The 25723-nt window shown below is 44.4% G+C and overlaps 1 protein-coding gene across 2 annotated transcripts in view; it reads right to left on the bottom strand.

Moving 5' to 3' along the window:
- Window positions 1-24165, bottom strand: part of LOC8037101 (gephyrin) — a 29297-nt gene extending 5132 nt beyond the window's left edge. The window contains exons 1-18 of one of the 2 annotated variants that reach the window (XM_040208449.3): window positions 23923-24165; window positions 23746-23824; window positions 18994-19051; window positions 18751-18843; window positions 15974-16068; window positions 15058-15124; window positions 14869-14964; window positions 14762-14798; window positions 13823-13996; window positions 9410-9502; window positions 8460-8515; window positions 8270-8389; window positions 5001-5059; window positions 3704-3857; window positions 2389-2510; window positions 2211-2298; window positions 1059-1132; window positions 361-529 (exon numbers count right to left, since the gene is read on the bottom strand). In XM_040208449.3, the coding sequence (XP_040064383.1) occupies window positions 361-529; window positions 1059-1132; window positions 2211-2298; window positions 2389-2510; window positions 3704-3857; window positions 5001-5059; window positions 8270-8389; window positions 8460-8515; window positions 9410-9502; window positions 13823-13996; window positions 14762-14798; window positions 14869-14964; window positions 15058-15124; window positions 15974-16068; window positions 18751-18843; window positions 18994-19051; window positions 23746-23824; window positions 23923-23974 (1686 nt within the window). In that variant the 5' untranslated portion in view covers window positions 23975-24165. Of the gene's footprint in view, window positions 1-360; window positions 530-1058; window positions 1133-2210; window positions 2299-2388; window positions 2511-3703; window positions 3858-5000; window positions 5060-8269; window positions 8390-8459; window positions 8516-9409; window positions 9503-13822; window positions 13997-14761; window positions 14799-14868; window positions 14965-15057; window positions 15125-15973; window positions 16069-18750; window positions 18844-18962; window positions 19052-23745; window positions 23825-23922 lie in introns of those variants that run through there. The other variant, XM_040208450.3, reaches the window with a different exon arrangement.
- Window positions 24166-25723: the final 1558 nt, after the last annotated feature.

Raw genomic sequence — 25723 nt, 5'->3', positions numbered from 1 at the left:
AGTTTTAGTACATTGTTCTTACACTCTCAGTAATGATAGGATGCATATGCAAAGGAATGAGTGAAGTACGATTAGCTTTATTGGAGGTATTGAAACAAGCTACTAAAACTCCCTAAAGACTCTAGGCTGGCAGTAGTGCTGAACTTTTCAAAGTGCCCCGCTTGACCCGACTTTCCTTACTTCGTGAAACACAATGCAAACACAGGCTTACATTTCTGGCACGTAATATAGAACCTGCCCGGTAAGCCAGCACAGATTTCAAAGGCTAAAAGTAAGTAAAAAAAAAAAGGCCGCTCGCTCAAAGTCATTTTTAGCGATTTCTTCGACCACAGGCGCAAATCAGCATCGAATCCAAGTCACCTTTGCTGTGATTTCGGTCGGAAAGACGTTGATGTGGTGCGACATCCTTCGAAGTGCCGGCAACACGTAGAGGTGGCATGTCACCGTGGCAGACACCGGATTTCCGGGCAGGCCAAACACCAACTTGGGTCTGCCCAGGTATTGCAGCGTCGCAAACGTAGTCGGTTTTCTGCCAAGAAAACAGGACAACCGTCGTAGCCGCGTCAATGTTTGTGGTTCGTGTTTGTCACACGACCTCTGTCCTGGATGGTGCAACTAGGGTCGCTAAATAGAGTAACGACCCCATCAATCGTCTTGGCACTCAAAAGCATCATTGCCGGTTGTCTAAAGCTCGACCCGAAATCGCCGGAAACTATTTTTTATCCTCCAGAAATGTTCGCATTGTCACCGATGAAACAAAACTTTTCGACATCATGCCTAAAGCCCAAGGAGTCACACTTTCAAGTCGTAACAATAGCCGACTGCAGCCGCTCTGCACTAAGCATCAAAATGGCGGCCCCGGCAAGAAATTAAAAAAATAGAGCGCCACTATCTGAAGCATTAGTGGCTCAAAGTGCAAATGCTTTGGACGACAGTCCAACCACAGAAGCGTATGTACGAAATTATCACGCCTTCAACAGCTATCGGCTTGTACCTAAAGCTTTCATCGTGGTGAGAGATAATGGCCAGCAGAGAATAGTGAGGCACAGCACACTCACCCCGGCTTCATGAAAACCCGCCCGAAGTGTACGGTAGCCTGGAATTTCTCGGAGAGCACGGCCTTCAAAAGGTCCTGTCGGAGAGACGAGCATCATTGCCTCGCTCAGAGATGGCTAAACCGAAGGAAGCCGTGTTTGCACAATTTTAACTCACACTTTTTTTCGCCAAAATCTGTGCCCAAAATTACATGCGTGTTAAAATCAAGACCAAAAACCGAAACCCAAAAGAAAAACGCAATACTTGGTATAAAATGGCTAGCCCGATCACCATTGTGACCGTTTGTTTACATTTGCCACTTTGGTATCCGTATCACGCGCATTCTCTCGCGTCTACGGAGTCGTGCCTGCCGTTTTAAGATCGAAAAACAAAAGAAATTACACTAGGAGGCTTTATAAAATGAAAGGCCATCACGCTGGTGGGAAAAGATAACAACGGAGCGGCACTGCGTGGCCTCGCAACGTTGGCGACCCGACGAGCTCGTAGAGTGTTTCTTGGAAGACGACCCTTCCAGAGACAATTGTCGCACACTTGTACAAGTGCAAAAAGCACAGCACTTAGAATGCTTCAGACGAAAGCAAGGATTACCTCTTTGGACAGGGAAGAACCATCGTCAGACTGACAAGGCGACTAGTGCACGGCATTTATTTTTGTGTTGGCGTTCCTTTCATAAAATCCGTTCTATGAGATGTGTTTTCAAGCTTCAATATTTACCTGCGTGGTAGAATCGGCAACAATTTACTTTTTGAATATCTGGAAGCTAAATCTGCTTGCGCGTTAAAATTGGGGGAAGCGTTAGAATCATGCAAACACGGTAGGTTTTGCAAGCCAAGCTATCATAAGTAGGTTGTAGGAAATGGCGCCGAGATTTTCACGACACGACTGTAGGGCGTCATCGCTGGATTAGAGCACTGGAAAATCATGCAGAATGAGAACACGACAACATTTCTTTCTCTACAGTCAAGAACAGCTCGAGGAACGCGGGACATGGCAAGTTCAAAACATCTTGTCAGCAGCCAGTGAGATGGCAGCATCAGTCGATAACGCAACATCAGTCGATAACGCAACGATAACGAACACAATTGGCACTGCCCTGCATTTCTTAAGCTGTCAGTGTTTGTATAGCGGACGAATTAAACAAAACAGAGCCTCACTTTCTCGCCCATGGACACACCTCCCGAAGAGACCAACACGTCGGCTGCTTCGAAGGCGCGTCGGAGCTTTCCACAGAGGTCCGCACGGCTTGAAACGTCAAAGCAAGAGCAGGCACTTAGCTTTCAACAAACGCTCCACAACACCTAAAAACAAACGCAGGGAAGAGGAGTGACTCACCTGTCGAGCGCAATTCCGGCGTCGATGGCCTCAAACCCGTTGCTTGAGAGCAGCGAGAGCAAGGTGGTCTTGTTGCTGTCCCTTATCTTCCCGGGTTGAACTTCACTGCCGGGAACCACGAGCTACGAAGGAGTTTTGCCGGAGAAAGACCAGGATTTAGGAAGGGCAGTTAATTTCGGCTTCTGACCAAGGGGATGGCAAACACCCATAGTGTATGATTACCAGATGTTGCGTCCACCCCACCACGGTAAAATACTGCACATGTGTTCACGTCCCAATAAGTGCCCACTCACTACTTTTGAAATGTTTAAAACTAAACAAAAGGACATATCAAGTGCCCACCTCAGACTTCTGAGCGCACCTGTACTCGTTGCATAAAAGGAAAAGGAAGTTTTGTACCCTATTCATGCGCTGCGCGAAGTAGTCTTTGTAAGGTTTGGCTGTTGAAAAAAGAAATGTTTGAAACTCGGTGTCTTGATAAAATAACACAAAGCTAATCTAAGAGGCACCTACCCTAAAATAGCGAGCACTTGCCCTTTCCGCAATAAGCGCGCATCCCCCAATTTCGTAACATTCGGAAAATGCACAAAACAAATGTCTTTACATACTGTTGACCTAACAAGCGCCCTTCCCCCAGTTCTACACAATTATCTCCAAACTTCGAGTGGGCGCTTGCTCGGGATTTCGTGGTACATATATCTCAATTGAACAAATGAAGCGGGATATTAGTAATGCTCCGTGAAGAGCCGGACATTTTTTACCGCAGTTCTCGAGGTGAATGCGAGTTTAGGTAATTCAGATGCTCTACGGTGTCGGCCACTTCTCCAAGCACACCGGTGCAATGCAGTGAAACTCGATGCACACGTGCCGGTGCTAAGCAGTGAAGCACACCTCACCATGAGCTCGTCCTGCATTTTTGCCCTCGGACCGAACCTCCAACTTCTGGGTGGGCACTTGTTCGGTAGGCATATAATTATGCTTCAGTCTCCACGCTTTGTATGGAAGAGTTCAAGTGCAGGCTTTATTTGAAAAAGTGCAGCTTGCCCACGAAGGCACCCTTGCAGTCTCTATATGCTCGTGAACAAAGCACGGGTTATTGCGAGCCTGTGAAAGATACTATCGGGGCTTGTCGGTGTCCGCTTTTTCTGTTTGTCACTCTAGTGGGACTGTGGCCTTAAAAAGCTCGCATGCACTTTGCACTTCCCACCTCCACTCGCTTCCTGCTTTCCCACGCAATGGGTAAACCAGGCCACAAAAGGGACATTGTGCCTTTATGGGCGTGAAATAGTGTGTAGCAAGAGATGGTAAGTCAAACCTCATTTCCAGTAGAAAGCACCGCTACGGATGGCAGGCAGAAGACTTTGACGGTCGTGCGGCCCACGGTGGCAAGAAGCCCGAGCTCGGCGGGACCGAGCTTAGTTCCTTGAACCAAAACCAGCTCGTTCTTCTCAATGTCAGAGCCGACGGGGCTGCAATTATTGGTTCACTGGTGGGCTCACAGACAGGATAATAAGTAACAGGCACAGATAGTGTTCAGGAACTAGGAAACAACCAGGGGCAATTTTTGTACGAGCAATTTCACACTCCCTAGGCGAGCGAAGTGTACTTCACCCCGCTCCCCCACCAAAATATATTGCATCGCACCACAAATGTTGTACCACTAAAAGAATGTTGGGGAGTACAGCTATCTTTCTATTACGTTGTACATACGGACCACATATATATATATACCGTAATATCTCGAGAGGTAGCCCACCTAGAATCGAAAGCAAATCGGGTGAGAATAAAGAGCATGCAAACTTTTGGTGCGTGAACAAAAAAGTTGCAAAAAATGCTAGTTTTAGCTTGTGTGACCCGTGTAACTAGTGACTGCGGGGAGGGGCAATGAATCAAAGACGACTGTCCTTTCCAGTCAACAATGTTTGCTTATCTCCCGTTTTGGCTAAGTAACACCATTTCTGCTGAGGTCACCATTGACCAGGGCCCTGCAATTAACAAGAAATGGGCTATCTTTTGGTGTCTGACAAAATTGCTAATCGTGCCAAAAATAGGGTGCGAGTTATCTTTCAGCAGTGGGACATCTCTCGGGACGTTACGGTATCTAATACAACTCGTCCAAAAGCTGTAAATAATCATTTTTACAATCAAGACCTTAGTTACCTAGAAGAGTGATGCAATGCTTACAGGTTACATACTGTATTTATCCAATTCTAATGCACACCCAGTTTTTATTATATCTAAAAATAATGATTCTAACATGCCTCCAATTTCAGTTTCGTATCCAATTCTTAAGACTGGTTTACACGCTTGCATTTGAATACGACCAACTGCACCACAAGCGGTCTTTAGGCCTCTTGCGACTGGTCGGCTGTGCAGCAATGCAGTCGGTCAAAAGCAGTCGCAAGAGCAAAAATACTTAAAATGCGCAGGTCATTTTTAGGTATTTTTTTTTCTCAAGGAAAAGGTGCGCATTAGAATCGAGTAAGTATGGTACTACATATGGTACCATAATTTATAGTCAGTGTGATAGAGGTGGCTTTTCGCTGTAGGTTACAAGTCACAACACCCAAAAGCGACCCTTCTTAATGTCGATCAGAACGCTTGCAGCTTACCGGATATCTTGACCTGTTTTGGGTGCTTTCAAAATCTTCACCGTGATTTCTTGGGTCCCCTGTTCTGGGTTCAAAGCAAGTGGCACTCAACAAGGTGTATAGTTGGTAAAATTTACAACTATGTTTGCATCTCTATACACCAACTCATGTTTACAAACAAACCGGAGCGCCCCTAGCGGACGCCACCGGCGCCGCGCATGCGCGGTGGATGGTGGGCAAGAAGCCCGCCATCGCCCATAAACAAACCATTGAATTGCGTTGTTGTCGGCGTTGGTGGGAGTCCCCGTGCTCTTTTTCGCGTTGGAATTGTTGGTTCTACGTCCTCCTAACAATGTCTGACTACTTGAGCGGCTTCAGCAAAACTAACTAGGCAAAACTTTGCGTGAATAATGTGACGTGAGGCGATTCATTTCACGTGGACGCCGCAGAATGGGCGCTAAACCCTGACTCCCACGATGAGATTCTGCTCGCTATTTTCAGTCGCGACGTTGCTCGGACTGCAAAAGCGTGAACCGTAGCTGAGATGGTGGACGTCGATACTGAAAACCGCAAGTAGAATCGGGCATTACAAGTCGTTGATGGCCACTGGTAACAATGATCAACATCTTCTTGTATCTGTTTACACTTAGCCTACTCACCCCAACCAACCTTCAAAAGTGTTTTGAGGCCTGCACTTAGTTCTTATCGCAATTACCGGGTCAAAGTTTGGTTTACGGGCCGCTGTCGTTTGAACGAGCTGACGACAAAAAGCAGCCAAGTTCGAGAGAGCAGACGACAGTTCGAACGCATCCGCAATGGAGTACGGGCAAGAAGCACCGCGTCCCGCGTCAACAAATCATTCAAATGTCATGTTGTCGGCGTCTGTGTGAGTCTGCAAGCTCCTTTCGCGTTGGAATTGTCGATTCTACGTCCTCATCGCAATGTCTTACCACTTTAATCGCCTGAGCGAACTTATCAAGGCTCGTTACGCCGCTAAACTTTCCGTAAAATATTTGACGTGCGGCGATTCATTCGCATGAACGCCGCAGAATGGACGCCAAAACCATGATGAGATTCTTTTAGCTATTTTCGGTCGCGACGTCGCTCGTGCTGCAAAAGTGTAGAAGGTAGCGGTGATGATCGACGTCGATACTGAATATCGGAAGCGGGAACAGACCAAGCGTAACAAGTCGGTGATGGCCACCGGTACCAATGATCAACATCTTGTATCTTCTGTTTACACTGAGTCTACTTAAGTCTTCTGACGCCTGCAATTACTTCTTATTGCAATCACCGGATCAAAGTTTGGTCTACGGGCCGCTTTGGTTTGAACGAGCAGACGACAAAAAGCAGACAAGTTTGAAAGAGCAGACGAAAGTTTGAACGATCAGGCGGCCGTGTGAATTCGAAGACGCACTGAACCCGTGGGTGGTCCGGACAACTTGGCGGTTTTCTCTCGTTCATGTTGGAACAAAGCAAATACATCTGGTGACCACAAAGTGTTGCCCTCACACACAATCGTAGTTCGACAGCGTCTGGTTTGCCCCTTTCACGGCTACTATCCACGTCCTTAGACGAACGGAGGGGGCAGAAACACATGAAAACTGATCTTCAAACCTTTCCAGACTCTCTTGGTACACCCCCATCGCAGCATTTTGACAAGAAGGCAGGTTTTTTGTCTCGCTTCTTCCAAAGGAACACAGGAATGCATGTCTGGCACGGCGACTTCTGCCCACCGCCCCAGACCGGAAGTACGTCCGGCGCGCCACCACCGCGGCGTGACGTAGGAGAGTTGAGTTTGTGTATAAGAGAACACAAAACTACTACCCTACTACAAAATTAGTATTGTAGTGCTTTTTGCTTGTATAATTTGAAATCCCAAACAACGAGGTGATGCAACAGTCTTAACAGTAGTACACAGGTCAGTGTCATATATCGACCGGCGTTGCGACAAGTCTATAGTAGCGTAGATTCATTGCTTTAGCAACGAGTTACAGCGTCAGTTTCATGTTGTGCTTTTCTCAGATTTTTATTTATGAGATATAAATTCCTGAACCCTCATGGGTTGACCTGACACGAAAAGAGGAAAACAAACTCAGGACAAAGAATGACGAATATATTCAGAGTTTGTTTCTACAGCTTACAGTTAATTTGACTGTATAGGTTGGTTAGCATATCTTTCTGTGTACTGCTTGTTTTGTTTCAGAGGCAGATTCCGTTGTGTTTTCTAATGATAGAGGGCATTCAGGTTTTGAAGAACACAAGGTCAGTTGAGTAAATAATATATTCACAAAATAATTTATATGTTTATAATCAATAAATTAGTTGATTCAGCAAATCTAAAATTTATTTCTTCATCACACATGGAAAATTACCTAGACAGAAATCAATAAAATCGAAATCACTATAAACCAATCAATAAAAATCAAGGAATTTAAATAAATCAATACTTCATATAAATAAATAAATTTATTTACTTTAGAAGTACGTGAATCTTACACTTTCTATTGTGAATCAAACATGAATCTTAAACTTTGACTGTGAATCAAATTAAATAAAATTTCAATCAGAATATTTTACATAAATAAATAAAATGACAAATATTTCACACACTTGTATTAATTTTAAAAAAAACTCAGAAAAGATGAGTTGGATAAAACAATGTAATATATATGACAAGCAGAACAATGACTACATTATTTACTTAAATACAGCTGAAGTTTTCTTTTCCACCACTGACCTACAATAGTGTGCAAAATTTCGATAACTATGGAGCCCACTGAGACGCTCCAACACATCAGCCGTTTCTCCTAGCACGCCGGTGTAAAGCAGGGAAGCTGATATGCGCTGGCTGGTGCAAAGCAGAGAAAATTGACGTACACATGTCAGTGCAAAGCAGCGAAGCTTGAAGCCAGATCGCTAATCGGAGCAGTGCAGCCGGACATGAGACTCCAGAGAATTCCAAATATACAAACGAGTTTTAGAATAGTGTACCCAAAAGCCTTGTGTCTGCAAAGAAACAGCATCGTCACCTTGCGCCAACCCAAGCCCCATTTGGGCCTGGCACGTGCGCAGTGGCGACAACACTTTTCATACGCAAAGCTTTGGGGGTATGCTATTCTAAAACTTCCCGTTATGATTCGGAACTTTTAAGAAATATAAAGACTCGAGTATGTCGAACAGTAGAAGTGTGCAGCGAATTGAATCGTATAGCGTGTACACTGTTTGCAAAGTTGTCGAAGTTCCTAACGTTTGCGCACCTCTGCTTTTAATCTCGGCAAAACACTCACGTCTGGCGATGCCTGCAGAAGCTCGGTATCTTCGACTTGCACCACGGCATCGCAGGGCTCTGGGACTGGGGCGCCGGTACTGATCCTCACGCAGTGACCTGGCGAGACTCGACAGTCCGGCTTTTGGGTCATGAAAAGAGAGCCTCGCGTCATTTCTAACTTTGCGTGCAAGGAAGCAAAAATGGCTTACGTCGCAACCCGCTGCCACAGCGTCGATCACAGTCCTTGGACCTTCGCCATCTGAAGCTGAAACGAATGATTTTGAGGATGATTTGATGATGATTATGGCCGATGATGATTTTTGCAGTTTTTATGGCCCAACTTCAAGGAAGGCCAGGTAACGAAAAGACATTTTGACTCTATGTATATGTTGCACCACGGTGTAAGGTCGAGCAAACTTAGGTTTAAGAAAAAATGCATAGCGACATGCTGAGCAATTGCTGCACGTGAAACGTGTGGCGTCCACACTCTTGGTGCTCTCCGTCAGTTAGTTTAGCAACTAGCTTAATGCGTGGCATGTAGTGTACACTCGATAAGAAATCCTGGAACGGAGATACCAGCAATAATTCGGGTTTTAAAAATGTGCGACAGGGTGTCAAGTTTCTAACTGCTGGACGCAGAGAGGACGCCCCCTTTCCCACCCAATAGCACACTGCGATGTGTCATGACATGCTGGAAAGACACTCGCATAATAATCTAAATGGCCTGGGTTTGGTTTCCGCCTGGTGCAAAAAACTTCTTTATTGCGACATCCTCTTCCTTCCCACTCAAAAACAGTCAGTGTCGAGCCTCGCGGCCACGCTTTTATCCAGGCTTCACCTTTTGGGCTTTACGAAATTTCGAACACCTAGCCCAAAGAATGCTTTACGTTAAAACACTCCAGTCAAAAATTAATGTCAACTATGCTTTTTTCTTTAAATTTTTAGACTGCAGATCCCTTCAATAAGTCGACCGACTTTCTCCAATCTTATTACAGTTTAATGACGTCAAAAATGGTATAATTTTGTATTTATTTAAAGAGATTGTGAATGTAGTTCCTTGGCAAATATCTGATGTCTGCAAAAGCAATGCTCTAGCAAAGCAATAATGTGTTCTTGAAAAAAAACCTAATCTAAATTGAATGGTTGATTGACTGATTACCGATGACTGCATAACCGTCCTTGATAGATGCTGGGAAAGGTGGCAGAGGATCGCTGGCATGCACATCCTCGGCTAGGAGTCTCCCAAGGGCATCTGGAAACGGAGGCATGACTGCATACGCTTGGAAGCATTGACTTCATATTACAGCGATTTGATTGGTCCGAGTCATTTTGGAGGACAATAGAAACTTTTGGAGCACAAGTTCACACTTCGTTTTTCATTCCCACCACCGCAAATATTATGCGTTAAAATTTATGTGCTGGTGTGTCCATCAAATGACATAGTCTACATTGCCGTCCCACTTCTATGCAACCTTTTCTTTGCTTGAAATGCACGGCAGGTTTGATTCCCTCAAACGCAAAATTGGCCATTTCGAGTAAAATTACCAGGAACAACAAAAGTATGTTGATTGATGAAGGACAGTATGAACTGCTGTTAGTGGTCATTTTAGCTAGAGGCAAAGGTGAACCAAATAGTGTATTCCACAGAAATGATTTGAGAACAAAGTAATATTGAGCACCCAAATTGATGTTTCAGTGAAGTCCTAAAGGATGTCATAAAACTGCTATTAAGTAAAATTAAAAACAAAGCTGTTGTCATTTGATTAACACCAATGACAATTTATATGTGGGCCTTCATGATAACAAAAATCGGCCTGTGAACAATAAGTGAGTCTTAGAAATAATCCAGTCGAACTCACTAAGGTTATTCTCAAGTTTCCATTCATTCTTCCTACTAATTTAGTTTTAATCTATTCTGTCCACTGTGCGATTGTACAGATGCAACCTATGTAAAGCTAATTAATAAACAAGAGAGTAGGCATAAAAAAAGATAAGCTTATAGAGCAGTTCATATAAACCTTCCCACAATATGCAATTATCTTGCTAAATCTTGAATTTGAACAAAAATCACCAGACTATTGCAGTCTATCATATATACTCGCTGCAGTTCTATTCACAATTTTTTTTACAGCAACATAGAGTGGTTACATCAGCATTTACCATGTTAATTTCTTTCTTTTTTAGTACTGTAAATTTCTTTATTTTCGCAAACTCTATATTTCGCTAATCAGTCACAGAGGACGTAATCGCAGCCACTAAATTTCGCAAATTCCAGGCGCCTGCATTGAAACTCTTATAGACCAAAATTTTCGGTGTGCCCCTAAAGTTCATGAACATTTCAATTCGCGAAAATTAAGGGCTCGCAAACATTAAGGGTTTTACAGTGTACCCGACACTTGTGCGTGCAACGCTCTGCCTTGCTCTGACGGAGTGCTTTATCCTTAGTGCGTAGCTGCGATGTGGAGAAGCAACATATGCAAAATCGCGATGTCAACTCTGCGGTTCTTGCTTCACCACAGCGCACCAGTGCATGCAAAAAAGCCCACTCAAAGAAGCTACCTAACCCACCAGAACAGACCACCAACAATATAAATATTGCGCAGTTTCCGAGCACTGTTAGTGTTTGATAGAGACCAAATTGAGCAGGACGTCATTTGGAGGCGATAATAGAAAGTTATGAAAATTATAACAAGCCTACCATAACAATCTGGCCATGTAGCAGGTCCCCAGCTATTCTATTTTCAGTATTAAGTGAAATTGCTCTTTGGTGCAATGTTGACGCAAAGTTATTACATTTTGCCAAAATGTAGCAGGACGTCGCAGGGTAAGCACTTTGTCGCAAATAGCGCAGCAATCACATCACTGATATTATCTATTATTTAAAAATATAATTGATTCATTGGTTGCTTGTGCCTACACTGACACCAGCCGTGCATGAAGCAGGCAGACAGTATGTCACCTAGATCAGACCAAGGTCAAATTTGCTGTGTGAACACTATTTTCGTCAGTGCAATAAGAGTGTCAACCTGGAAACTTTATTGTGAACCAACAGCACTATAGTAATTACATGAATGCACACCGATGCAATGACTGCACATATCGTTAACACACTCAACCATTGAACCTTTTTAGATTGGTTATTAGTCACGTTAACTACAGTAACATAGATTACACCCCAGCTTGGTTATGGTAACATTTTGCTTAGTTACCAAATATATTCCTTACACTTTACTGCTGAAACAATCCAGATATTGCGATTCACCAGACTAACTTGAATAATTTGCAAACCCTTTATGGATGGGCCTGCACATCCATTCTGCTGCCACACGTCTGTCCAATCATAATAATCAACAGAACAAACTCGGCAAAAGACAACCTTTATAAAGCGTTTGTTCATAAAAAGACAATATCCCTTGGATAATGGCCAACAAGACACCGGCTTCTGCTTCCCCTCAACGCTCCCTACCGTACCACTGAAATGTTACGTACAGCGACACTGCACAAATTCCATTTTCAAGCAAGAATGTTATGTTTACCGCATAATTTCACAAGCCAGACTCCTTCGGTAGACTACAATGACAGGCAGCATGCATGCTCTGCAAAAACTTAGATGCCGGTGAACACTTCCCCGGAGACCACTTCACATTTTCTGGCCGGGAATGCACACACGCTGCAACACTTCCAAAGAATGCCAGCCAACTGCCGTAAAATACTGGGGGGAATGCCCACACGACTTTCACTGAAAACTGGATTAATCTAGACATGGGTGCTCGTCCGTTCAAATCGGGTGCATAACCTACGATTAGCGGAATTCCCAAGTTTGGAACCCGCTAATATAGTGGGCGCTTCCGCGGTATTTTACGGTATACTTAGCGTATTATCCCGAGAAGTACGCCACTTCCGGAAGATAACCCACTTTTAGGTCAATTTTTTGCAGTTTTATTTTAAACACAGAAAAATAGCCCACTCCTAGTAATCATAATGTTTGGATCATGATGACCTCGGCGTAAACCGCTGACTGGGAAGCACAGTCATCTTTGCTTCATTGTCTATCGGCGCGATAATAGGTTTGACAGGAAAACATGTTCTAAAAGTAGTGTTTTTCAACTTTTCTTGATTGTACACCGAAAATTAGCCCGCTCCTTATTTTCGCCCGATTTGCTCTCGATTTTAGGTGGGCTATCTCTCAAGATACCACAAGATGCACAATTGGTTGGCATATATGCATTGTCGCAACTCTGGTAGTTGGCTCCGTTGATACTGAGCCGCTCTATAGTCTGTTGCAGGTCAAGAAAAGGAGGTCAAGCTCCTCCCAAAAGGCTCCCTGTCCCGCTTGATTGGTTATTTCCTCCTTTCAAACATTCAATCTGCTAAGGTGGAAAATGTGGACAGCCTTGTGGGAATAGCTTGTCCTATTTGTCTCAACCTGCGACAGACTGCAATCCCCACCATGGGTTCTCTGGTCGAGCTCCTCGGAACCCAGGCAGTTCCCCATAGTATATTTATTGAAATACAAGAACTTAAATTAGAGTGAGAATTAAAGAAAAAAAATGTAAAGTGGACAAATACATATACTTTATCTTCAAGTGCAATATTTTACTGTTTATGACATTACAAAATAATTGTGACCCCAAGAACTCACCAGACATAAATCAAAGTGTGCAGGAATTGGCATAGTCACACAGGGAAGAAGACTAATGAAAGTGGTGAATCAGATCAATATGCACAACATATATAGGTATACACAAAAATGCAAAGGAATTTTTTCATAGTCATGCCGACATGAAGCAGGGAACTACGAATAGCAATTCTGGTGATAAGAATGTACAATAAACAATATGCCAAAAACCGGCGTTTTGATGCAGTTTTGAGTTTTCCCTCATTCTTTCCGATACCTTCGTTGGAGCTTTTGATGTGTGTTGCGGTGCCAATTTTTAAGCGCTTATTTTTTGTGTTGGTAGGAGCGGGTCGCAGACTGGGTGCCACTCTGAAGACCACAGCCATCCACAGCCGGCCGGAACGCTTCTGCAGGCTCTATACTATGGCAAAACTAACATAAATCATGATGACTACCTAAAACCTGCTCTCTCACTCAAGGAGAACTTATCATGACAATGTAATTAGACCGTTTCAATGTAATAACGGTAAATTAAAGAACTCTTTATTTACCACCGCCTACCAGAGTTGGAGGTAAATAGCTTATCTGCCGAGTCCTTTGCCAAGAGTCTTGTGTCACTAACTTACGTGCGCTTGTTGATCTATCTTCTGTATTTTTAATGTTTTTGTCAGTGTTAGACATTTTTTTTAGTGATATATGTTATTAGGTAGCGCATTTGTTTCTATATGTTAGCACTGTTACGCAACGAGTTATAAAATGGCGCAAGGATTTCTGTTTCGTCATAAGTGCATGCTTTCTTGTGCATGTTGTATATAAATGCTTTTGCGTGAAATGTTTATTGCCTCGCACCTATGTCTTTAATGTACCTACATACAAATAAATAAACAATAAATAAAGAACTGAGTTACCACAACATTTGATAGATTGTGCTGACTAAAGCCCAGCCACAATTACCTTTGAGGGCGACCGCTTCGATTCCAGTCTTGAAGCACTCCCTCAGCACAATATCCTGAGCCTCCTTGACGGACAGCAGAGGGTAGGGCGAGTGTCTCGGCCGGTTTGCGACCCCCGGCTCGCGCTTCTCACTTGACAGGTTGATCGGTGAATCCTTGGCCGTGCACTGGCACCCTTAAGCGTGTTGGCATACAGAATGTTGTTGAAAACAGAATGGCATTGCAGGGCACCCATGAGACGGCTGTGTTCCAAGTCTAACCATAATGGAGGTTTACGAAACAAAGTTTGAATGTCGAGGTTGGCACAATAATGACACTACGAGTATATGTAGTTGTTCCAAAACCAGATAAATAAGCTTGGCTGAAACACTCCTGCGGCAAATAGAGATGCGGATGTTTAGCACTGAAGGTCCCTACTACTCCGCAAGAGCCTTCACAACTGTGAGATCTTTTAGGGCCTGGTATGCATGCCCTCCAGTACACGATTTACGAAGCACTAAAAGTCTGTGTTGCAATCACAACACTTGACATGCTTCCCAATTGGAAATAAACAGTGTGAAAAAATACAGACAAGGACAAAGGGAAGATACGAACGACACAAGCGCTGGACTCGCAACTAAACTTTTATAAATGTTTAGTTGCGAGTCCAGTAAACATTTATAATTTACATCATAAATATGTAGTTGAAAGTCCAGTGCTTTAGTCGTTTGCATCTTCCCTTTGTTCTTGTCTGTACTTTTGTCCACTGTTTATTTCCGATTACCATGAACCAACTCGCCTACATCACGACTCTAATGCTTCCCAACGAAGAGGGCCATATCTATGCTAGTGATTTAGGCATGCAGCCCTTTTGACACTGGATGCAGCCTTTTCACAATGGCCTCCCTTTAGGCTGGTTAGCAACCACAGTGCAGTGCAAAAAGATGGTGCAATACTTTACCATGTTTTTTAGCTTTCGTGGACGGAGCAGACGACGCCTGACAAATAAAGTGCATATACATGAGAATGGCGCACATCAAAAATTCGCTGCTCGCAGAGTCCCGTTACCGAAAGTGAAGCATGGAACTTGTCGGTCTTCTCCTTGCATCCTCTCAATTGGTCAATAGCGTGTGGAATAGCTGGACTGGCAAACTGAAGACATTCCTGTAAAAACAAAAAAAGAAAACAAAACTTTTGTCGTATACTTAGAAATTATACACCGAGCTGAACGATTGCCAGCGTCTCGGCTCTGCATACCTGAGATCCTTTGAAGCTGCCTGGAAGGTTGATGATCAAAGTTTGGTTTCTGATTCCGCAGACCAGTCTTTTGTCAATGTATTTAAAAGAAAGAGACATAATTAGGCAGCATATCAAGAAATGCTGAGTAGAGCTAGACAACAAATGTGATAAAATGTGAACACATGCATGCACCACAGAGAGGTGAAAGACAACAAACGTCATGAAATCGTGCAAGAATACACACACATGCTTTACAGAGAATTGGGTACAGTGGACTCCAAACTTAGCTCCGCCGACTAAGACAGGGGTGGCCAGGCAAACATATTCAAAGAGACATAAAATGGGACTATTAAAAGTGAAGAGCCGCAATAAAAAGGCGGGGGGTGGGGGGGGGGGGGGGGGGGGCAATGTTTTCATTCCTTTTTCTGCTCAGTTGGTGGCCACAGCGAATTCGACTCGTAAGGCAATTGCTCAGTTTGTTTCCTTATTTTGAGTTTCCATTTGGAAGACAAGGACCTTGTCTTCCAAATGGTCTTCCAAAGCTGACAAAACGCAAGCTGCCTTTTTTTCTATATGTCTGGGGGAGGGGGCAAGGGTCAGGTTTGCCAGGGAGCCGCAAACCGCACTTGGGCCACCAAAGAGTCACATGAGGCTTGCAAGCCGTGGTTTGGCCATCTCTAGACTAAGCAACTGCGGGCTAGCTGGAGAATTCTCATAGGTTGGTGGTAGGGTGGGAGCATTAAATACGGACAGTGTGTGAATGCAGTAAAATAAAAGCATTTCCGTCGTTCAAAACAAAGAGTGTTCGGGTTTACAAAGATCTGGAGAACTAGATGATTGTGAAAAGCTATGACTCTTATAGTAAGAACAGACAAAAAAAAAGTGTTCAATTGAAAATGCAGTTCTCAAGGCAGTCCAGAAGCTTAAATCATACCTCGAAAGCATAGCCATGGGAGTGACTTCTAACGATTTCTGGATGATTGCCACCGCCATTCCAGGGGCTTCTTTTGTGATCACTGCTCTTGTAGCCTACGATTCAAATCGAGATATTGTCACTTTTTAACAGCAACACATGAGCAAATGTGCTTTGTGGAAAGTCAGACAAGGAGCCACCACATTTTAGTAAAACAAAATGTTCTCCAGACAAAACAAATAGACAGGGTAGGCAGGCGAGTTTTGAGAACTATGGGTTCTGAAACTGGCATCCTAAGAATGCAGGAATTGCCTGTCCAGAATACCCTCGGGTTTTTCCCGATCTCCCCAACTGTTGCAGCTTCCGAGTAAAACGTTTTTCCAGTCTTAAAGGGACACTGACACCCCCCAAAATTTTTTTTTAATTTTTTGCCAGGCGCTTCATTATGGTGTTGGAGGACTACCCAATTAATATTTTGCAACAGAGTAGCGTATTTTTTTTATAAAGTCAAAAGACGCAACTGCTCGAAACCGAAACCCGACGGAGGTCGGAGAAGTGGAGAGAAGAGAGTGAGTGGCGGAAGTCACGTGGCTACACCCGACCGTGTTTTTTTTTGTTTTTTTTTCTCTCCTTCCCGGTAGCAGACGACATGCGGCGTATGGGAACTGTTCGCCGTGGGATTCTTGTGCAGTTATGTATGTTCCGCTCGTTGTTCTGCACTCCAAGATGAGTTGTTTTGTACATTGAGGAGTTGGAGATGAGTAGTGAGTGCCCGTGGTGAATTTTGATCGGCTCTGAAAAGAATACACCCAAGATGTTGCGTGAAGAGCTGGCTCACATGTCCCGCGTCCGAAACAGAAGTGGCATTGTGCGGCAGAGTTTCCGAAAGATCAACGGGATCGGGACCAATGGCTGGCTGCAATTCCTGTAGACCATTTACGGGCACCTCGGAAAGCGGACGCTACCTGATTTATATGCTCCTTGCATTTTGTCGAAAGTGATTACATTGAGTTCGCAGGTGTGAAAAAGGAAATCCCATACCATTTAATTCAGCGAGGTGCCGTCCACAACATTTGTTTCTTATATTTTTTTGTTTGTTTCTTCAGTAATAATTGTAAAAAAAAAAAGATATGTAGACATAATAAAATATTTGAAAGAAAAAAAAAAAAGGTTTCACGGGGAGTCGAACTCGGTCCCACCGCGTGTGAAGGGGACGTCTTTCCCACTGAGCTACAGGAGCATACCGAAACTGGGGTATCTCTTTCCTTAGTAATAATTCAGCCGATAAACTGTAAGTTGGAAAGTTTGCTGCCGATTTTCCTCTAGCAAAAGCACTCCCGGGTCGAAGTCGGGATGCACCACGCATTGGCGACATTCTCACCTAGTAAAAAAAATCGTACGCGTGCATATTCAACTCGAAGTAGACACGTTGCGCTTGACGTTTGCGCGAGCGATGTCTTCAGCCACAAGAAGGGAGCGACGGCTCGGCGACGTCTTCGTGCAAATCGGCTTGGTGGTCGGGCGTGTCGTACGGGATGAATACAAACTCTTTTGACCATTCCCAAATTTCTCTTTTAAAGGCAGACAAAATTCGCCGGTACCGCGAACGACAGTTCTGAAATAGAGGTCCCACGCCCGTCGTCCGCTGCCATCGCCGTCCCTGGGAGTCCCACGATACGCGAAACGACGCACGCACAGAATGCTTCCGGTTGTCTGTGGAACTTTTTTTTTAATCAACGTATTTACAGCTTTTTAGAAGCCACAAAAAATGGGTTTCATATTTTTTTCCATTTTTAATATTGAGTGTGTGCTTTCAGTGACCCACGACTTTGATTAAATTTGGTGGTCGCATCGATACCTTAGAAAACGGCCCGTGACCGCGGAAAAGAGAGTGAGCGAGACTCGAACCGGCCAGTTCTTGATCGGCGGTTTTCGGGCGAAAAGAAACCGCATTTCGAGCCGCAAATTCTGTTCTGGGTAGTTGAGCTCTCATATGTCACGTACAACTAAAAACCTCGGCGAGTATAAATACCCTGTCAGTGTCCCTTTAACACTTTTTCAGAGGACCGGTGTCCCTCACTGATGCTTGACTATGTTCCAAACTTTTCTTTCATCTTTACTACACCATTGCATCATTGTTACATGTGGCACCGCAGGCCTTCATGAAACGGTTGACTTGTTTTTCTGCAGCATCGTGCCTCCCCTGGGCCAAAATAAATATCAATATCAATCACTCCCTGGCATGTATAGCATTGTTCACAAGGTTTGTAGCTTTCCAATCAAGATAGATAGTTGGCATCATGCTATAGCTGTAGCACGGTAACAAACCGGAATGCACGCATATTTGGGAGTTGGTAAGTAGAGAACAAGTGCATATTTTATTTAATTTCAATTATTATGTCTCTTGGGGCCTGAAGGCATTGCAGAGAGGAGTGGGGGACAATAAAGGATTTTTCGAATAAATTTTAGTCAGCTGTGTTTGAGACATGTGTGCATGCCTCCTTCCCCTGCGTGTGTTCCCGCTCAGCATTTCCCTCTCTTTTCTTTGTCGTTGCGTTTCCTCAATAAACTCACTTGCTCCGTTTTTGTCCTTTGTGTCGCGTTTCTTATATGGGAGACTTTAGGTTGATAGAAGGAATAACCTATTTAAAACCCAACTACTCTGGTTTTTTTGTTGTCTGCTAAACATATTTTGCATTATTAATTAGAAACCCGCAATGCTCACTGGGAGCCGTATTCATGTGCAAACATAACCAAGTTCGCTTCACAGCCTTACGTTTAGAAACAGAACGCCATACCTCCGGCGTCACGTCTCTTTCCGAGAAGCCTGTGCCGCCAGTCGTCAAAATCAGGTCCAGCTTCATGACGTCTGCCCACATTACCAAGACTTCCTGGAAGACACATAACCGCGATGCCGATCTAAGATTAGTTTGACTCTTATAGTCACTGAAAGGATGAGAACGGCAGGTCGACATCAACCGTGCTCATCCTGTCAGCAACTCTAGCATGCCTTGTTTGATGGGAACATCCCCTTTTCTTGCCTTTATCTTTTCCGCGTCGTCGGGAGTGCATTGTCGGATGGTGACCGTCCCATTTATCCTGGAAACGCAAAATGCAAAATATGTGTCGTCCTTTTTCAAGCATCTTTTCAATAAAACATCTTGGCTATGTTGCAATTACTCGAGACTGCGATAAAAGCTGGGAAACTTAGCAGAAGAAAAAGGACTTTGAGACATTTTTTCCCAAGTCCTTTTTCTTCCACCAAGTTTCTCACCTTTTACCACAGTCTTAGGTAATTTTCGGCACAGTCAACATCCACCGGCTCGCCTGCAGGTTCGCTGTATTTCCATTGATCTTCTTGGCATCGCCACCAAATTGTTACGTCATCAGGTTAGTGGGGCAATGTCTCAAAAAAGATATTACTTGATACCATGTATGGGAAGTAGTTACACTTCTATGGTCCTCTCTAAGGGTTGGGAGTTCAAAATATGCTTGCTAAAATATCACTTTTATTTAATTTCACCGTTTTTACCAATTACTTTGTAAACGCTCGTTTTGTGAAATATTTTTTTAAAGAGTTGTTGGGTAACGGAACACTTTCTGACCTAAATATTTCGGACTGTTATCGCACACAGGGTAAAAAGCGCAGAGTATCTCTTTTGTTTTAATTGCTCTCGGTGCAAAAACATACAGACTTTAATGAACCTTTTGTAGAAACATTGGTTCGAGAGTAAATGGTTCTAGTACCCTCTCTCTCTTCCTTCTGGCAGAGCAGAGAGGGAAGATGGTTTCTTTGTGTCAACTTCGGGACAAAAGATTATGCATAGGGTTGTTCGTTTTCGGGTTTTATATCTTTTTAAATTCAGGGGTAAAAATCGGGTGCTATTTTTCAAGCTGATAATCAGGAAGAAATCGGGTTGAAACATTCGAAATTCAAGTTTTTTCGGGTTAAATCTACAAATGTACTCGGTAATACGTTCGCTTTTTTTTATTGCAGGGTATTACAAGCTCTTTAATGCCAACGTATTAAAGAAAAGGATCTCTTTCAAGCTGGTAATTGGGGGGACATCAGGGTTTTCCAGCTCCGATTGCCGTCTGTCGCATCAAGGGAAGCACCTCCCATGGAATCCTCCTCTTCCTCAGGTGTCAACGGTCGTCTTCGATCAGATATTTCGCTATGGAATAAACCTGCTAAATTTTACCAATCTGTTTACGCGACTGACTGTCGCGGACGTTGTAAGTGAGAAAGGCTGGACGCCAGCAAGATGGCCATGCTACCTGAGAGACCCTGCTGGGCGTCGACAGCTAACAGCCGTTGAAGGGGATTGATAGTGCATTTCACAAGCTGCGTGCAGCAGGGCCGAAGCTACGTGGCGTGCTGAGGTGGTTCCACCTGCACAGCGGGGGACGGAAATGTCCCACCGAGGCCCCAACGCCTATTGTCGCTTTATTTCAGCCGGCCCCCGTAGAATGTCACAATGAGTTAGGCGCACTCGTTGGGCGGTTGGTTGAGAGCCGTGTAGCATCCACAGTGCTGCACGCAGCTTGCGAAATGAACTATAGGTCACTGTTGTCCTGAGGTAGGGTAGATAGCGTGTGTGCACCGCAAACTCTGTGTGGTGTAAAAATAAATAGGTTGGTTATGTGGTTTTAGAACTCGGGGAGAAATCAGGTTTAACCCGACACTCCTGAAACATGTTCGGGGTGTAAAAATCGGGTAAAATCGGATGTTACCCGAAAACGAACAACACTAATTATGCATGATGGGGACAAAGGCAAGTTTGGGAGAGCCATATCTAGGTCACAGCGCGTCAATGAATGAACAGGACGTGGCTGATACTTTGGGTATCGAACGGGCGGGACAGGCCTTGTGCGCACATTGTTTTCTAGCCATTTAGTCTCGAACCCAGTCGCGTGTCTAGGTGGCAGCACATATTCCCCAAAAGGTCCATAGTGAGTTTGTGCAAGTGCAGTATGGAACAAGTATTTGATGTATTCGTAAAGAAGGCATACGTGCTAAAGCACTAGTCGAACAAGAGATATCCCTTATTTGCTTCTTCTCCCGATAGTGACGATGGTCGAGCAAATAACTGTGCCGACAAGCCATATCACTCCCTAAATTCGAGACAAGTTAAAGAAAGCTGTGCATCTTTAAAATAGACAGAATGCTCCTCAAATATCTCTGGTGGGTGTCTGTCTCCGTGTACATTCAGATAGCTAAAACACTGAGTTGTCACTTGTTTATTTATTTATTTATTCATATTACCCCTAAAGGCCCTCGTGAGAGGGTATTACATAGGGGGGGGTACATAAATCGTTCCAATAGGAACTAGTGCACAGTGAACAACATATGAGAATACTAGAAAACAATCAATACACTTAATAATAAAAAGAAAATAAAGGATACACTCAAAAACGAATAAAAAACATACACTCACTCATCACACTGCAATAAAGCTGAGTCAAGGTAAAAACAAAATAGTACACTTTGCTCTGCACGTTCCGGAAAAGAGGAAACAACAATGTAAAACAGCAAAAGTTAGATGGCATCAGTAGTACTTGTAACAATCAAGTGACAACAAACAATTATTTGTAGTAGCTACCTCCACCTGCCCGAGTTCCTAACTTCCAACACAGCCTTCGAAAATTACGTCACTCGGTGTACGCATAAATGTTTGTCCTTTATCCCCAACATGTTTCAATTAGGTAAAAAAAATACATCTGCTCACACTGAAACACTGTTTACTTCAACCATGAGCGATGGAGGGTACCGACTGAAAAAGCCGCTTTTATGCGCAGTGTTGTAGCATGCTTGGGTGGTTGCTCAGATAAAAATGAGCTGAACGAGGTTCATTAACTCCTCTTTTGCACAAAAACAGTTCTAAACTACTTACTAAGTTCACAATACCTTAAAGGAGCGGTGCAACAATCAGGGACGGCGCCAACGGGAAGCGAGGGGTGGCGGGCGCCTCCCCTAAAATTTCTTTTGCCACCCCAAGATGAAGCAGCTTTGTTCACAAATAATTACCAACGACGTCGGCTTGAAGACCCAGTGTAACGAGTGTCCAGACTTTAGAGCAGTGCATGCCTTTAATTTACCCTTTTTTTTCTATTAACGTCCACCCACTGGAAGTCGCACCGCGAGCGAGTAAGCTGTCAAGCGCAAAAAGAAGCTCCCCTTTGTGACGCCTGCTGGCTTTTCTCTCCATATTCCGCTCTGTGGTGCTTATCTTAGCGGAGACCGGGGACGTGAACGAAGGGGAGCTTAGTTAAAGTCGAGGTCATGGGGAATTCCGGACTGTCTCAGAAAGGGAAGCAAAACCTGGTTGGGAGTCTGAGCATTGGAGACAGAGGTCCCTACTGCGATAACCCCCACCCCCCCCCCCCCCCCCCCCCCCCCGCCCCCACTCTTCCTTCTCGTGTCTCCGCATTTCCCTTTTCAATGAGCACACCGCATAAGCTATCTTCGATAAGCCCGTGGGCGACAGCACCTCAGAGCAACCCCCCCCAATTTGGTTCGCCTCCCCACTGCCGCCCCATTATGAAGATCCTGGCGCCGTCCCTGGCAACAATATTCAATTGGAATTCATTTTCATTCAATCTCTCCTTTGCGAATTTTGATGACGTACGTGGGGATCGCAGTACACCCCAATGATGATATTTGAATGCAGTTCATAGATTGGACCCGAGCATTGCGTGGGCACTCGATTTGGGCTCGTGATAATTACTAGCTCGAGAAGCATTCGGGTAGTGGCCCGTGTCCAATCCCTGCAACGACGACAATAGCCGAGCCATAACAATGTCTGGAACTCAGCGCGTGTCCTGTGCTTTGCCAACCCCAGTGCGTGGCTATGATCAACATTGGCGGCATATAATCTGCTCTAGATCACGTGGCCGCTTGTTGTGGCTGCGAGTTGAGGGGGTGAACGTAGAGCACTATATAGCTCCTTCGGAGCAGAGTAGCGCAATCTAGAACGCCGCCTCTCGGCGACTAGTGGCGAACGCTCGGAGGTTCCAACTGCGGTCAGAAATGCATGGAGAACGTGAGAAAATCGTTGTTTCTTCAGTAATGTGGGAATGTACGGAATGGCAATCGTTTTTGACATAATAATGGAACATTTTAGAATAATTTGCGCTAAGTTTTGTGCCTTGAAAGGACCTGACTTTTTTTTAAAAAATTGCTTGAGCGGCATCATGCAGCAGACGACACGGCGACGTCACACCATTCACGTGACCCACTCTGGCCAACCCGAAAAGCCCATCTCCGCTGCGAGCAAAAATCGTCTGCTTCAAACGCCATTGCCTTGGAAATTGCCTTCTCAAAATTTGCACACGCATCCGATATTATTAAAACTTTGATAAAGTGTTTAGTGCTTTACTAACTTCACGACAGGCTAGTTTTGAAAAGTGTGAACTCGCCGTTCATTTTTTAATCAGCCGTGTTGTATCGATCTCTATGTATTTTCCCATAGGGCGGGCCGCCTCCTGGAACCCTGAGTACCACGTGACTCGCGCCGAGCCGCTCTGTCGGCCATGTTGTCGGCAAAACACGGAGTTCAAAGGATTGCGCTACTCTGCTCCGTAGGAGCTATATAGTGCTCTAGGTGAACGCTGCTCGTGTTTCTTTAATTTTTTTCTGGGACTTTTGTTGCGTGGGGTGAAAAACAAAAGCGTGTTTCATAGGTCATTAATGTCAGTGATCCGTTCTAAATGGTATTTGCGCGAAGTACAAAAATTGCTGCATCGCCCCTTTAAAAAGCAAGTGCTTATAAGCCGTTCACACTCCCACTTACAAGGTTTTCGACTGCACCAATTCCACGAGATTGTGGCCACTCGTGTCCGTCGCTTCTGACCGAAAACATCTGTCGCTCACTGCGTAACAAAGACAAGAACACGATTTAACATGCGTTCATAAACGTCCACATGCCATTTTTGCGCATGCAATGTTTACCGGTGAAGTTTACGCTTGCCTGTAAGGATCCCAGTTCGGATAGTGTCGTCGCCGTCTTGCTCCCGGTCCATGATTGACGCAAAAACCCGACTCTCGAGAGAAATTGGATAATTTCTCTGCACCTACGCCGCGACAGTTCAAAGCTCAAGTCCCATCAGCTGAAAATAGAGAGTGTAGTCAACTGTCCCAACTTGAGTGTTGCCCACTCAACCCGTTCATTGACCCTGAGTCATCGGGAGGAGGAAGGGTCGACAGCAGAGTCAACAAGTCGAAATAAACGAACGCGCCTTGAGATTGGGGTTCCTACAAGACGTACGACCGGAAGTTCCTGGTTGGGAGGCGCTCGCAACGTTTTTACGTAAAGGAGGCCGCCATTTGAAGGCCAGAAAACGTGGTAGTGATTATTTTGACGTCCACTTTCAAAATAATTTTGAGTATTATTTTGACATCCGTAACGCCACTTTTTGAAGACGTGAAAAAAAATTTAAAAACATTTTGACGTCCTCCGTCAAAATATTTTTTGTAATTATTTTGACATCTCCAACTCATAGAGTTATTATAATGTACGCTAGAGGTTCAACTGGCGCTAGTGTGCTGTTGCAAATGGACTTCTTCCAAAACCGACGCGCCCCATTGCGGCGAAATTACCACGCAGTGCACTGTGGGAACTAGTTGGCCACTCAGTTTCGGTTTCGACTGAGCAGATTCATTTCATGCTATCACGCCGCGACCGAACGCGCTGCTTGCGTTTTCGATTGTCTGACTTTTTTACGAATGTACAATACACTCATTCTCGAGCGATACAAAACGAAGGCCGGGGAACTTTTCTTGGTTCCCGAAACACCGGATATTATGAGTGCGTAGGCAAACGTAGTAAGACGTGGCTTAATCACCTCATCTTTGAGTTCAATTTCAATAATCCCGTCTAGTACCAGTGAACTACAAGTGAAATTCGGTCACCTGGAGTGTTACACGTATTTTGTTTGCCAAACGACCGCTTCTTGTTACTTCATTGGGCGAAAAGCAAGGCGCACCCTCACAGGAGTATCAAAGTTGAGCCCAGCGTTGACGCATGAACTTTTAAGAAAACACAATAAATTCGACCTCACTACTGCACAAAGTTACTACGATGTCTTCCTTGTGTCATCATATATCTCCCACTCAAATTTTATGCTGATAAAAAATTAAGTTTTCGCCAACGCTGAGATCGGCTAGCTACGACGGAGGCCCTAACAAGCGTCCCCTACTGCTCGCTAAGCCTTTTTGGACGAGCTTTTACTGACGCCCAAAATCTGTGCCTGAACGGTGTGTTTGAAATTATCTCGGCATACTCAGGCAGGAAGAAAGCAAACACATAACAAATATTATGGCTATTAGCAACCGTCAAATGCACTTTGAATAATTTCGTTCGTTTGGGGTTCACGCCCGTCCGGCGTACTTCTGGCGAATGGTGCGACATTTTTCACACAAGTGCTCGACTTTTGATTTCTTAAAACGGTTTGTATGGGCGAAACGCGCATGCGCGATGTTGAATATTAGTAAAATGCAAGCGGGTGGGGACTTCGCTTCGTGCAGTGCTGCGGGTCAGTACAGATAAGCGATAAGAAGTGTGTTATAATCAGAGTGTCGAACCGAAATTTTTATTGGTTCGGTTCGGGTTCGGGTTCACGGCTTTCGGTTCAGTTCCGAATCAGCTCCGGGGAGTAAAATATAACGGTTCAAACCGGTTCGAACCGGTTCAAACCGGTTTGAACCGATAAATTGAGAATTTGTTTTCCGCAGTTTTTTCCAATATGCACTATTTCCGCCGTGAAACGAGT

The sequence above is a fragment of the Ixodes scapularis genome, unplaced genomic scaffold (assembly GCF_016920785.2).
Source record: "Ixodes scapularis isolate PalLabHiFi unplaced genomic scaffold, ASM1692078v2 PGA_scaffold10__122_contigs__length_95168666, whole genome shotgun sequence".
In the NCBI taxonomy this organism is placed as follows: Eukaryota; Metazoa; Arthropoda; class Arachnida; order Ixodida; family Ixodidae; genus Ixodes; species Ixodes scapularis.
This window is presented reverse-complemented; position numbering and strand designations above follow the sequence as displayed.